At 41.9% G+C, this 13036-nt stretch overlaps 2 protein-coding genes across 2 annotated transcripts; both read left to right on the plus strand.

Annotated features, from left to right (window-relative positions):
* Window positions 1–1571: 1571 nt before the first annotated feature.
* Window positions 1572–7771, plus strand: creb3l3l (cAMP responsive element binding protein 3-like 3 like). Its single transcript, XM_084360356.1, has 10 exons — window positions 1572–1657; window positions 3221–3361; window positions 3686–4079; window positions 4312–4421; window positions 4533–4625; window positions 4959–5065; window positions 5294–5362; window positions 5454–5538; window positions 5903–5996; window positions 6212–7771. The coding sequence occupies exons 1-10, from the start codon at window positions 1655–1657 to the stop codon at window positions 6604–6606; spliced, it is 1491 nt and encodes a 496-aa protein (XP_084216482.1). The 5' UTR covers window positions 1572–1654; the 3' UTR covers window positions 6607–7771.
* Window positions 7772–11144: 3373 nt separating this feature from the next.
* gadd45ga (growth arrest and DNA-damage-inducible, gamma a) lies at window positions 11145–12830 on the plus strand. The gene is made up of 4 exons (XM_084359337.1): window positions 11145–11325; window positions 11442–11543; window positions 11656–11866; window positions 12016–12830. The coding sequence occupies exons 1-4, from the start codon at window positions 11273–11275 to the stop codon at window positions 12127–12129; spliced, it is 480 nt and encodes a 159-aa protein (XP_084215463.1). The 5' UTR covers window positions 11145–11272; the 3' UTR covers window positions 12130–12830.
* The last annotated feature ends 206 nt before the right edge of the window (window positions 12831–13036 follow it).

Below are 13036 nucleotides of genomic sequence, written 5' to 3' on the forward strand. Positions count from 1 at the left end.
CATGTTATGAAATCAAACTGGTTTCATTATACTCCTTAACCTTTGTGATGGGATGAAAAGAAATGTCACACACTTCAGTGTGATGTATCTCAATGAGATGTTAGACTGATTGACCTGAATGACCTCACTCTGTTTTATTTGTGGCCTGAAGAAAAAGCCAATAAATGTCATTAAGCTATGAAAAAACCAACACACCTATCACCAAAGTTATAGCTGTTCATGTGGCAAAATCGGTTTTCAGTTTAGACTCAGGCGGTTTCAGTCTGAGCTTCAGTGATTAGGTTTTTTAATTATCTGATGCCATTTTAACGCTCATGTGTTAATCCAAATAAATTTGAAATTGAAACCCAGCAGTCTTTTCCATGAAGATTATGATGCCTTTGTGTTTCTGTGTACGTTTGTACTGCATACCGCTTTTTTTTTCATGCATACACATGCACTGTGTTGTGATATGTCTTATGTTGAGCGTGATGCATTAGCTTCTTTTGGGAAGTGCTAGATACACTTCACTCTTTTGCATAATTAAATAGAGATAACTTTAAGAATTATGCACATGTGTATGAACCCCTAAAGGAACACATTTGATAGGTTTTTGACATGTAATAAAGGGGTTTTCTCTTTGTCGTCATCAGGCAACATTGTGCAGTTAGGCTACTTTTCTGAGAAGTATTTGCGCTCAAATGAAAATTTTAAAATAAGGGTTTTGGTCAGTGTTTTTCAAGGAACATATCCATTATATGGGTGAAAGAAGTCTTATCAAACCATTTGGATCAATGCAGTGTATGTGCTTGATCACTGATACGTATTCAGGAAATGCAATCTTTCAAAAAAGGAATATATTTTGTAAATGAACAGCCATATTATGTGCAACAGACGTTAAACATTAAATACACTCTAAAGGCAGATTTACTTATATTTGCCAGCAAAATAGTATCACAGTACAATACAGACCCCAGTGTATCATAAGTATGGAAGCCCATTTCCACCAGTAATTATTAGGATATAAATGAACTTTTTAATCTTCTAATTATAACTTTTGTATCTAATAACTGTGACATTTTATCCCATATTTTGACTTTTTATCTCATAATTCTCACCTTTTCTCTTTAATCCAATATTTTGACTGTTATTTCATAAACTAAATATTATGAATTTTTAATGTTATAATTTTGACTTTTTTGTCTCATAATAATGACTAACCATGGGAATATTTTTATTTCATCAAGCTTAGTTTTAATCTTATTTATTGTTTAACTAGCAGAAATGAGCTACTATACTCGAGATACTTAAGTCTGGCAGCTTTTTAAAATTATGTAAAGGCCTAATAATAATGATATTAATTATGATAATGAATCATTTTCATCTTGAATTGTAATTAGCTTTCTTTACTGCTGCCACCTACGGTATGTGCATGTAGAAAGCATGGCGATCATGAGATCAGTACACGGGGCGCTGTACTACACTTCCCAGAAGCACCCAAGAAGACCACGTACTCACATCCGCCTTTACGCTATGACGCAATTTTTGCCTTGTTGGAAGGTGGTTTCAGGAGGAAGTGCTGTGACGGCTAGACGGCAGCAGCGAAGAAACGCTGAGACAAACCAAAAGACACCCGGACGACTCAGTCGACTGGTATTTTATCTCCTGTCATCTAATGGTAAGAACATTAATATCAACATTTACTGTGTTTAATGTTTCTCAGTGTGTTTAATGCCACGAGGGACCACGCCCTCTCGACATTGTGACAGGAGTATTAAGATAACTAACTAACTAGCTAGCTGGCTCGTGGATGTTGGCCTCAAGACATTTCTTTGTTTCTTCCTGCCATGCTGTCTCGCAGCCTGTTAAATCAAAAGCTCACCAATCTTGTTGTTGTGTTCACTGCCACGTTAACCAGGTCGATTGTGACTTACATGCCTATACTGCAAGACAATGCTCTTATTTTGCAAGACAACGAAGGCACCCTAAATCCAGACTGCATTCATGTTTTCCCATTTTTTTTGGTGTTTTTTACACGCAATGCATCACAAAAAAAGATCATTTCCTTGAATGAATTAAAGGCTAAAGGTCTTTATTTGTTTTGACACTGGATGCTGTATTCAGATCTCGTGACAAAGGCGTGTGGGGGGCGGGGCTCAGTTCAAGATGATGTCATGCTGGGAGTGTGGCAATGATGCAATAAGAGGCTGTTTACACTGCATGTTAGTATACATGTTATTCATTCATCCATTCATGAGGAAGTTTAATCTGTCGTGCTTTACACCTAATATTTTGGCTGCTGAGGTCATGATACTGCTTCCAGTCAACATAGTATCCCACATGCACCTGCAGCCTCCACATGGAGGGGGGCAGGCTAGTACTGAACCTGTCTGTTGTCCTGTGACACATGAACCACTGCAGCAACATTCAGCTCAATACTTTGACATGATATCTAAAATTTCATATGACTACTGGGACTTTTATTTCAAGTCATTGCTGAGGTGTGCGGTTTGATATGATAGTCAGGAATGTAGAGGAATTCACTGTTCATGTCAGTCAGCTAGTCAGATTAGTTCAGAAAACCAGTGACTCCACAGCTGACTACCGCTTTTTTTCATTATTGGTCAGTCTGTTTTCATTTTCATTATAACTTCCAAGAGTGACTTCTTTTAAATTGCTCATTTAGATTGATTTAAAAACAAAGAGAAGCCATCAGGTAGAGCTGCAATGATTAGTTGATTAAAAGAAAATGAATTAATGTTTCAGCCATTTTTCCAAGCAAAAATGTCAAAGATTTGCTCATTTTAGCTTCGCGATTTTGAGGATGTTCTGCTTTTTTGTCATTTATGATAGTAACTGAAGAGTGCGGGGGTTTTGCACTGTTAGAGGATGTCAGTTTTGTTTCTGGGAAGTCGTGATGATAATTTTCACAATCTTTTGACATTTTATAAACAAACCGAATAATGGATAATAACAATAATTGTTACAGCCAGATAGATGTCTTTAAAATAGGTAGATTTCTTGAAAACGACCTATTGATTCATCTATAAATCAATAGGTCATTATATGCAATGTGGCATTTAAGCTATCCCACAAAATGACATCATCCCAAACTAAGTCTTGCCTGACATCATGCATCTTGTATTACATCAACATCATACTGATATTCTATGAACATTAATGCCTTTGTTGACAAATATTAAACAGCTGCTGCTGTCTGTGTGCTGCTGTGTTGCTCCAGATGTCGGTCACTGAGGAACTTCCAGAAATGGATGGAGCAGAGCTGTTGGGGCTGCTGTTCCACGGCGGAGAGGACGGGTCTGCTGAGCCTCTCTTTCCTGATGGGAACGGGCTCATTGAATCCTGGCTGTCTGAACAAGATGTAAGAACTCAGGACACAATTGGTTGGATTTCTGTCAAAGACAACATTTAACGATATTGTTCCTCTTTTATATTTGGATGACTCAAAATGCTACTGCTGTGTATTTTCAAACTTTATGTAATCTTGGTGTTAAAGCACTTGCTTAAAATGGGGATTCCCTCATCTGTATATATGGTTATATTACTAACTTCAGCTGTTATGGTAAATTTTCAGGGTTGGACACAATTATATAAACACCATAGAGTATCTAAAAGCACATGAGTCTGATTACTTTACAATTATGTGTGCATATTGGAGTGTAACACAGTTGTTTTTCTCTTCCAGATGCTGAAAGGTATGGATACTGAAGACTTCCTGTCCAGCTTGTTAGAGGAAGAGGACGACATGGGGACCATCTGTCCTTCTCACTCTCCCTCAGGCAGCGACAGCGGTATTTCAGACGACAGCAGCACTGGAGTTGGAAACAACAACATACTGGGATGCCCGAGTCCTCAGGGCAGTGATACTGACGTTGTGCCCAGTCCCAGCTACTCCCAGCCCAGCCCGGTGCACTCTGACCCTGCCCTGGGCCTTGAAGAGGTGCAGACAGAGAGCCTGGAGGCTTTAACTGTCCAGGCGGATCACAGCTACTCTCTGCTGCAGAGTGGAGACAGAGACATGGATATCTTGCAGAGTGTGAGGGCAGAGAAGCCAGATACAGATGTCTTCATTGATCTGGGTATGTGTAGTTCGTGAACTCTGTGATTCTGATGTAATTTGTGAGTTTTATAGGCTTAGGTTCTTGAATATTTTATAACTTCACTGAACCTCTTTATCCACTTAAATCCCTTCAAAACACTCGGATTTAGTGGACATTTTGTAGGCAGAATGCTGCATGCATAATCAAATAGTGGTACTTGCTTGTCAAGCAGATCATACAATTTATTTCAAATGTATTTCTCTTGTGTCAGATGACTTGGTGACTGAGGCAATGGAGGAGGACATCACCAGTGAACTGCCCTGCACTTTGGCCATAGAAGACTCAACACAGGATTCAACTGAACTCAACTACACAGACCAGGTCCGTTTTTTTAAGCTTTTTTGGTCAATCCAAGGGTTTGCTTGAAGAAGACTGAATTAGTTTCACTTTGATACAGGAGATTAAAAGTACTTTTGTCTTTTCTCGCTGCAGTTCCAGTTTAAAGAGATAGTGCTCACTGAGGAGGAGAAGCGGCTCTTGAACAAAGAGGGAGCAACTATTCCCACGCACATGCCTCTCACAAAGGTAACTGATGGTTACAAATTGTTATTTACTTGAGATGATGGTCTTGTCATGATGCTGTAAGCTGCACAGGCCAAGAACATCTGCCAGATGTTGTAAATGTTTATGTATGTATGAGCATAATCAAACAACATGCTGCTGATACATCAGAATTACTGTCTTTTCTAGTATGTGAACATGATAGCTTTTTGGCCCTTCAACCCTGTTTTTGCTTGATGAATATTCAAATGGATTTTCTACTTGGTCTCTCTGCAACGCAGCTGCTGAGGGCTGTTATATACACATCATCATCCGTCATGTCAACATTCTGCTGAAAGCCTCCTCTCTGTTTAACAGGCAGAGGAGAGGACCTTGAAGAGGGTCAGGAGGAAGATCCGCAACAAGCAGTCTGCTCAGGAGAGCCGCAAGAAGAAGAAGGTGTATGTTGACGGACTGGAAAACAGGTGAGTTAAAGACGCCAGATTAATTCTCTCCATTAAATTCTTGAAAATAGATGCAGAAATGTCTATCGGTTTTCAAGACAGCAGTCTATTTCTACTGTACCCTGTATAGCAAGACATCTCAGATAACTGTAGCTGAAAATATAAAAATCATTTTTGTACGGTTGGTCAAACTATCTACGATGTTTGGATAAATGTACTTATTACTCACTGATGAAATGTCTCCTGCAGGGTCGCCATCTGCACAGCACACAACCTGGAACTACAGAAGAAAGTCCAACTGCTTCAGAAACAGAACATGTAAGCACTCTGAGATATTGTCTACATTAATATGTTACAACGTGTATATATGAAGTGTTATAAACTAAATGCTTCCTCTTTGTTCTTACAGGTCCCTGATAGAACAACTGAGGAAACTACAGGCTCTGGTGAAGATGTCGACCATGAAGGCCAGCACAACCAGCACTTGTGTTATGGTAAGTTTTTTTGTCAACATATTTTTAAGTGGACTTTACACTCCTCATTACCTCATAGATCAGTTGACTGGTTTTGTTTCTTCTTGTTCTTCTTATTTCAGGTTTATTGGCAAACTGTTCTTTTTGTTTCACAGCCATGCATAATGTAGCCCATACCGCCATCTTCTGATGGAACTACACTTCTCGTGGTCTAATTTATTTGCTCCAAATCAATTGATGGCAAAGTGCCTAATTTGCATTTTGGTTCTTTTTTCCGATATTTCCAAAGTTCACTTCAAATTCACTTGACGATTAGATGGAAACGAAAATTATGTGTACTTCTTTTTCTCTCCGGATTCACTCTCTCCTTGGCTTTGTCCTCCAGGTGTTCCTGCTCTCTTTCTGTCTCATCATCTTCCCGTCAGTCAACCCATTTGGCAGAAACGCAGAACAGAAGGAACTCTACACACCCTCTGACTGTAAGTTATCTGAAAAGATAAAAACAACTATCTCCTTTGTTATTTTTCAGCCTGTCTTCTTCATGTCTTATTGATTTTTTTAGGTGAAAAGCTTCCCTTAAACACTTGTCATTGTGATGCTAGTATATTTATCTTTATTGTGTGATTTCATGAAGCTCTTTATCAACAATGTAGATTTCTCGGCTCAGCTTTCGTTTGTCGTTCATTTTTCGCAGTTGTCTCCCGGAACTTGCGCTCGCTGCGACCAGAGAGCACAGATGCCATATCCTACCCTGAGCCTGAAGAGGAGATTCTCTTAGTCCCCCAAGCAGAGGTGGAGAACCACAAAGCCATCTTCGCCGGCGGTCAAAAGAATCACACCCCCGACTACCAGAGGGTGGAGCAGGCTGACTCAGAAACAGGAGTCAACAGCAACTCTTCGGCAGATTTCCCCAGTCCCGCTCAGGCTAAAGAGATAGCACCGGGACCGGCCGGGGCCTTACAGGAAGGATCCATCGACGCTGCAGTGGCGTCTGCTGTAGCGTACGAGGTCGCAGGATCCAAGGATAACTGGATAGATCGAAACCCCCCGTCTGTCATACTACAGCAACACCGCTCAGATGAGATGTAGTAGGGAGATGTTTAACAATATAACCAGCAGAGGGAGCCATATTCCTAATCTTTTAGGTAACAGGGAAGCTTAAATAAGGAGGAAGGGAAAATATCAGTAATAATCAAGATATATGATCGTCTGTCTGTCCCCACTTTCCCCCTCTAACTGCCCTCTGATTTACTACTGTTACTTTATTTGCACTTTTTCCTGATTTCCTTCCTCCAGTGGGCAAAACGAACTGGAGAGAGATTTCCATATTTCAGCAGTGTAAGCCACATGCTGCTTAGCACTGAAGGCTCTCACCTTATTGTACAAAGTGGTGCCATTTACCAAAATGTGTGGGCACCACCACAGGAGGATCTAAAATGACCCGGAAGTAGATGACTTGAAAGCATTTTTATTTATCGCCAAATTCTAGGGGGAGCTTTGTTTGACTCCAGTCTGTCTGATTACCTCCAGCAGATCATGGATGACTCCCCAACGGTAAATTATTGTGAGACGAAGTAGTCCACAGCAAACTAGCCAGAAACATCCATTGCTTAGTAGAAGATAGGCTGCTTGTTTTTCATGAAGCTTGATCAAAGTGGTTGACCACGTAACGCTTAAGCCATTGCAGGACATTTGGCCATTTAGAGGACTTGTAAAGTTTGTTAGTATTCCCCTTGTAACAAGGGTATCCATGCTCCTTTTTAATTTTTATTGGAATGCTTTGTATTTATGTTGTACAGTAAAGCAAGAAAAAACTTATAGAACAAAACGCTTTAGCCAACCCCGGTCTACCCCTCAGTCTCCTCTTTTTGAACTTCACGGGACAGTTCTTACCTTTATAAACACGTCTGAAATACCTTCACACCTGTGCACAGAGTAAGGGGTTTGATATATGCTCAGTAAACAGTGTTGCAGTAAAATATACTCAAAAATGTAATGACCTGTTTTGTCAGTGAGGCATTTTTGTTCCTTTTTTGTGTATTTCTTCCGTTACTGTGGAATCGAAATGGTATTGGAACTGCTTTTTGAGATTTTAAATGTTGATCATGTTGAACAAATGCACTGACATTTGACATAGTCCAAGAAGGGAATGTAAATATGCTTAAATGATTGTAGCTCCTCTGTACATTTGAACTCTTTATGTATAATACATGTCTGGACCTCTATTATAATAATAAACTTTTTATAAATCGGACTGACCTTTTCTCGTGCAGTGTCATCGACGAAGGAATGGAAGAAAACCTGTAAGCTCAGTTTTTCATCTTGGGGATGCAATCAATGATGTGCAGGACTGAAACTGTCAAAATAAAAAATAAATAAACGATCCTATCGATTATATTCAATTAAATCTACCAGAAATTATATTAAAAACAAATGTAGGCATTCATTTATAACATTAATTTGCTTCTATATTATTTTCTTACCTTTTGTAATGTTTAATTTAAATGAAGCAAAAGATAAAGAAATGGTTTGATAAATATGTAAATACGCCTTTAAATACACTTTAAAGGCATATTTACATTATACATTTATGTGGTCTGTTCCGTTTAATAAATGAATTAATAAAATGGTAAAACAAATGGGAAAGTGAATAAATAGGGGGATTGAGATGCCTACATTTGCTTTTAGTTTTACTTTTGGTGCATTCAAAGGCATGCTTACATATTAACTGAGCCATGAATTTTTTATTTTGGCAGTATTACTCTTCCATGGTTGAGCACAGAAGACCTACATTGCAATTAAACATTAAAAAAGATTGGCTCGACATTTGTGTCGATAACATTTGAACCTACTGTTTTATTTTTTCACTCAAGGGTATTCTACACCTGTATAGGTTTTTATTTATTTATTTATTTCTCTATCAAAGGAAGTCTTCTTTAACTGTCCAACAGTGCCGTTTCCCAGACAATTAGCATTCAGAAGCTGCCTTCACACACGGTCCGGAACTGCTTCTGACCACAATAGCTTTTCGGGAAGTTGGGTGCTTCACACACGGTTTATTTGGGAGGCTGTTTCTCATTTATGTTCACAGCCAGCCTGGGATTTCCCCCGTCATCCTAGCCAAACTGCCTACTGCACTCAGAACTGTAAAAGCCACAAAATCCCAGAAGCTTCCACATATAATAGCATTGTTTGTGATATTGTTTATCTGACCAGTATATCAGTGCATTTGGATGTATCACTGTAAATCACATGTAGATTTACCTGTATGGATATAACAGGGACAGGCTTTTTAAATCCATTTAAATGATACAGGCTTCATTTAAACTGTAGATTTGTTGCATGTGTTTTTTAGCCCCCAGTTCCTGATGAACAGTCTGCAAACAGTATTTGTCTGACTTTGCAAGTAACCTCAGCTGTCTGGGAATAACAACAACATATTGGAAGTGGCTGGTGACTCACAAGTGTGAGGTTGGAATCAGATGAGTCATGAGCTTATTCAACATGTTCTGACTGGTTGTATAGAAGGGAAAGGTCACTCTCTCTGAACGACCAGCAGATGGCGACGTCAGCCAAGGATTTCTGATACTGAACTCTGCAGCCTCCTAGATGCTGTAGATTAGGTTAAAGGTCATCCGGTTATCATGTAGGCATCCTCATTTGCATTCAGTCAAATGTCAGAGCGGTTAATCGTTTGACTCATCGTTTAACAAGAAAAACAACCGTCACCAGTCTGTTATTCTAATAATGAGGTCGACTTTGTGGTCTTTGTGCCTGTGAGGGGTGCACATTTTCTTCGTGATTACTTTTGTAATTGGTCTGATGTACTCATATCTGCTTACACTACAAGAGACAAGTTACAGGAGATGTTGGCCCAAAAAGGAAAATTCAGCCATCACCTGCTCACCCCCATGTCGATGGAAAGTTGGATGAGGTTTTGTAGTCCGCAAAACATTTCTGTAGCGTTTCAGCATTCTCCGAAGCAACTGGAGTAGATGGGGATCTCAGATCAAGGTCCCAGAAGCCCCAAGATTGCAAATTGATTTGAAAAGACGAAGCACATAACATCTTCTAGGGGCTTCCACAGACTTGGATCATGCCGGATGAGCTTTATGGAGCCATTTTATGTTTAATTTCAGTGTTTTTCTTTAAAGTTTTATAACAAGTCCCCATCTACTTGGGTTGTTTTGGAGAATAACATGCTGCATAGCTCCAGAAATGTTTTGTGGACTACAAAAAACTGCACCCGCTGACTGATGGATGACTGAATTTTTCATTTTGGGGTGAACTTTTCCTTTAAGACCAAGCGTGCCAACATGCACAGCCTTCTGAAAAGCATTGAATGTAAACATATACAGTCCCTGCTGATAAGATAAACTAGCCTGGAAGCACCACTGGCCAACGGCACGTGGCGCTTTGCGGGTAGGGGCCCGGGCGCATCTGTCGGGCATCTGCCGCAAAGGGGCACTGAATGGAGTGGGCTAATTACGCACACACACAGAGGCCATACACTCACACCCCCCAGCCCCATGAAAAGGACCGGGGGGCAGGTGGAGGACGTGAGCATTGTTGTGACACAAGAAACGACACGCGTCAAGTCAGGCTGTGCAATTAAGCTTCCTTTTCAGAGGGCGAACAAAAAAAAAAAAACTGGCGTGTGCCGGCCTCAAGCTGTCTCGGACACTCCTCCAAAAAAAACGCCACCAGGAAATTTGGCCGCCTCTGCACCCTATCCGGGTCAGGACAGGCTCTTCTCGCTCTTACTAGCAGGCAGACTGTAAACACAGGTTGAGTAACCAGGTTGAAGGGGTGCAGGTGCGCCGTCAACACGCTGTTTATTAAGGCCAAGACTACAGGGAAAGTTTGGATGAGCTAAATATAACACGGGCAGTGATTCCCCAGGGCCGGGGAAGTCCAGTTCTGAGAAGATTGTTCCAGAGTTTATCATGGAAGTGGATTCATCTCTGTACCGGTTCCACTGCTGATTCATCCTCTGAAAAAAAAAAAGATCCGGCAATTTTCCTTCAACCTCACTGATCCGCGTGTTGTGTTACGCTGTCACCTGTAGGATGGTGCGCGCTTGTCTGGCGTGGCCTCCCTCCTCGGTTTTATAACTGTCATGGCAAAACATCACTTGGCACGATTACATAACCGCTAAACACAAGGCGCAGTTATTCAACATCACTTGGAAAAACAATCAATACATATGTAAGAGAAGAGGCGCTTTCTGTTTATTCTCCAAGAGCGTCTAATATCACTTGGATTCAGGTCGTAAACATGTCATCACATGCCCGCGCGTTATTTACTGTGTAGTTGCATCAGCTGCGCTGTTTGCACTGACTCTCAAAGTCCAGCGCAGACGGGACTTTTAGTGTTTTGCTCATTGCGGTGATGTTGGATGTTGACAAGGTAAGGAGGAATCGCTCGTGGGTGGGTGGATGAGCGGCGGTGGAGAGGGGGGGGGGGAAATTTCTTGAAAGGTTGTAATCTTGCCCCCCACGTGGGGTTGTCAACATGCTCCGCGTAACTGCCCGGGGACTTTTGCTTTCCTCTCCTCGGCTGCTTCTGAGCCAATGGCAGGAGAGCAGAAGCCGGAAAGAGACCGCCCCTTGCCGAGAAACTACGCTGACCTGCTATAAATCCACCCACAGCCTGTTCCGAGCTCAGAATAACGCAAGCGACTTTACACAGACAGACACACACGGACCTTCTCTGCTCACTGCGGAATCCCGATCGCGCTTTTTGGATTATAACTATGACTCTGGAAGAGATCCGCGGACAAGACAACACAATGGAAAACGCAGATAGGTAAATATTTTACGCACGGATTCATCCTCGTCGTTCGAGCTGCTGCCGCTTCGTGTTTAAATGTGTTTATCGGTGTTCCCGGTGGTCTGATCATGTGTGTTTTTCTCTTTGTGAAGGGTGCAAAGTGCAGGCGCAGCCCTGGAGGAGCTGCTGGTCGCTGCTAAGAAGCAGGACTACCTGACAGTTGGAGTTTATGAATCCGCCAAAGTCATGAATGTGTAAGTATTGCAATTCCAGAATAGCTACGATTGTCGTTTTTGTTTTTATTTTGATTTTAAACGCAAGCGTGAGTGAACATGTTCTGACCAGCTCCCTCCTGTCACTCCACAGTGACCCAGACAGCGTGGCTTTCTGCGTCCTCGCAACCGATGAGGAGTACGAGTGTGACATCGCTCTCCAGATCCACTTCACCCTCATCCAGGCTTTCTGCTTCGACAACGACATCAACGTTGTGCGCGTCAACGACATCGGGCGCCTGGCCGACCTCGTGGGCGCAGACGAGACCGGCGAGCCCAAGGACGCGCACTGCATTCTTGTCACGGTACGTTCCCAGGAAGCACCCACTCAGCCAGCCAGTGAATCACGCATGCATCACTGCCCTGTCTGCACACCATGCTTACTGCAGTGTCTCCGTATTCTGTATCTGTAGAAGGTGTTCCGACTCTAAATATCTCCCTCTTTTTATTCCAGAGCCCCAGTGCAAACCCATGGAAGGACCCCTCTCTGGACAAGCTGAGCCTGTTCTGCGAGGAGAGCCGCAGCATGTACGACTGGGTGCCCACCATCACGCTCCCAGAGCGCTGAAGAGACATTCCCCTAACATAGCTTCAAATGCTGATGTTGAAGATGATGAAAAGAAAGTCAAGGAGCTGAGCTTCACCTGGGGGTGTCGAGCCTTTCTGTCTCACACGTCTGGATTAAGAGGCTGTGGCTGTGTAACCTCCCTACGGTGCATTCTGGGTCGGCACGTTGGTTCTGGATTACCCTGAGGAAGGGTTCAAGTTCAGAGGTCAAGTGCGGACACTGGCCGGGGTGTAGATGGAGTGACCAGAAAGCCTGATGGGACACTGAGAAGGTTTTTTTTTTTGGACTGTGCTGCAAAGTGCATGAAAAGAAGTTTTGACCCAGTTACTGGCCTAGATAAGAGGCAGCAGGGAACTGAGAGGAGGAGGTCACAGAGATGGAGACTGTGCAAGAGATGGACATGAAAGTGCAGAGGCTGGACTGAATCTCACCAGAGAGTCACGAGGAAGATGTTGGTCCAGAAGACGAGGGTATCCGAGAATGTCTAAGTGGATTTTTCTTTTCCAGAGCAGCTGTCAGGAACTTCTTGGAATAAGCAGAGACTTTGCTTGCGAATCCTGACCTAAGCTGTGTCTGTACCTGTGACACTTATTCATGGACTATTATTTTTACTTTCAAATATGCAGACTGAACGATGCAATATACATTTGAAGTGTACTCATTTTTATTGCTTTGTGAATAAACATTTGAAATCAAACTCATCCTCTGTTGTCAGAAGTGTTCTTTTCTCTTTTACAGACCGTTGGCCCAACCTTAAGTTAGCTAAGTTGCAGCAGCAGTTTATGGGAAATGACAGCAGATTGCACAGATAGTTAGAAGAATCAGGAAGTGTTGCATGACATCAACTACCAAGTAAAAGACTAAAAAAGTCAAATTGTGGGTGGAAGACGGAAAGAACAGTGGTTGA

This window comes from Pagrus pagrus, assembly GCF_965226575.1.
Source record: "Pagrus pagrus genome assembly, chromosome: 8".
Taxonomy (NCBI): domain Eukaryota; kingdom Metazoa; phylum Chordata; class Actinopteri; order Spariformes; family Sparidae; genus Pagrus; species Pagrus pagrus.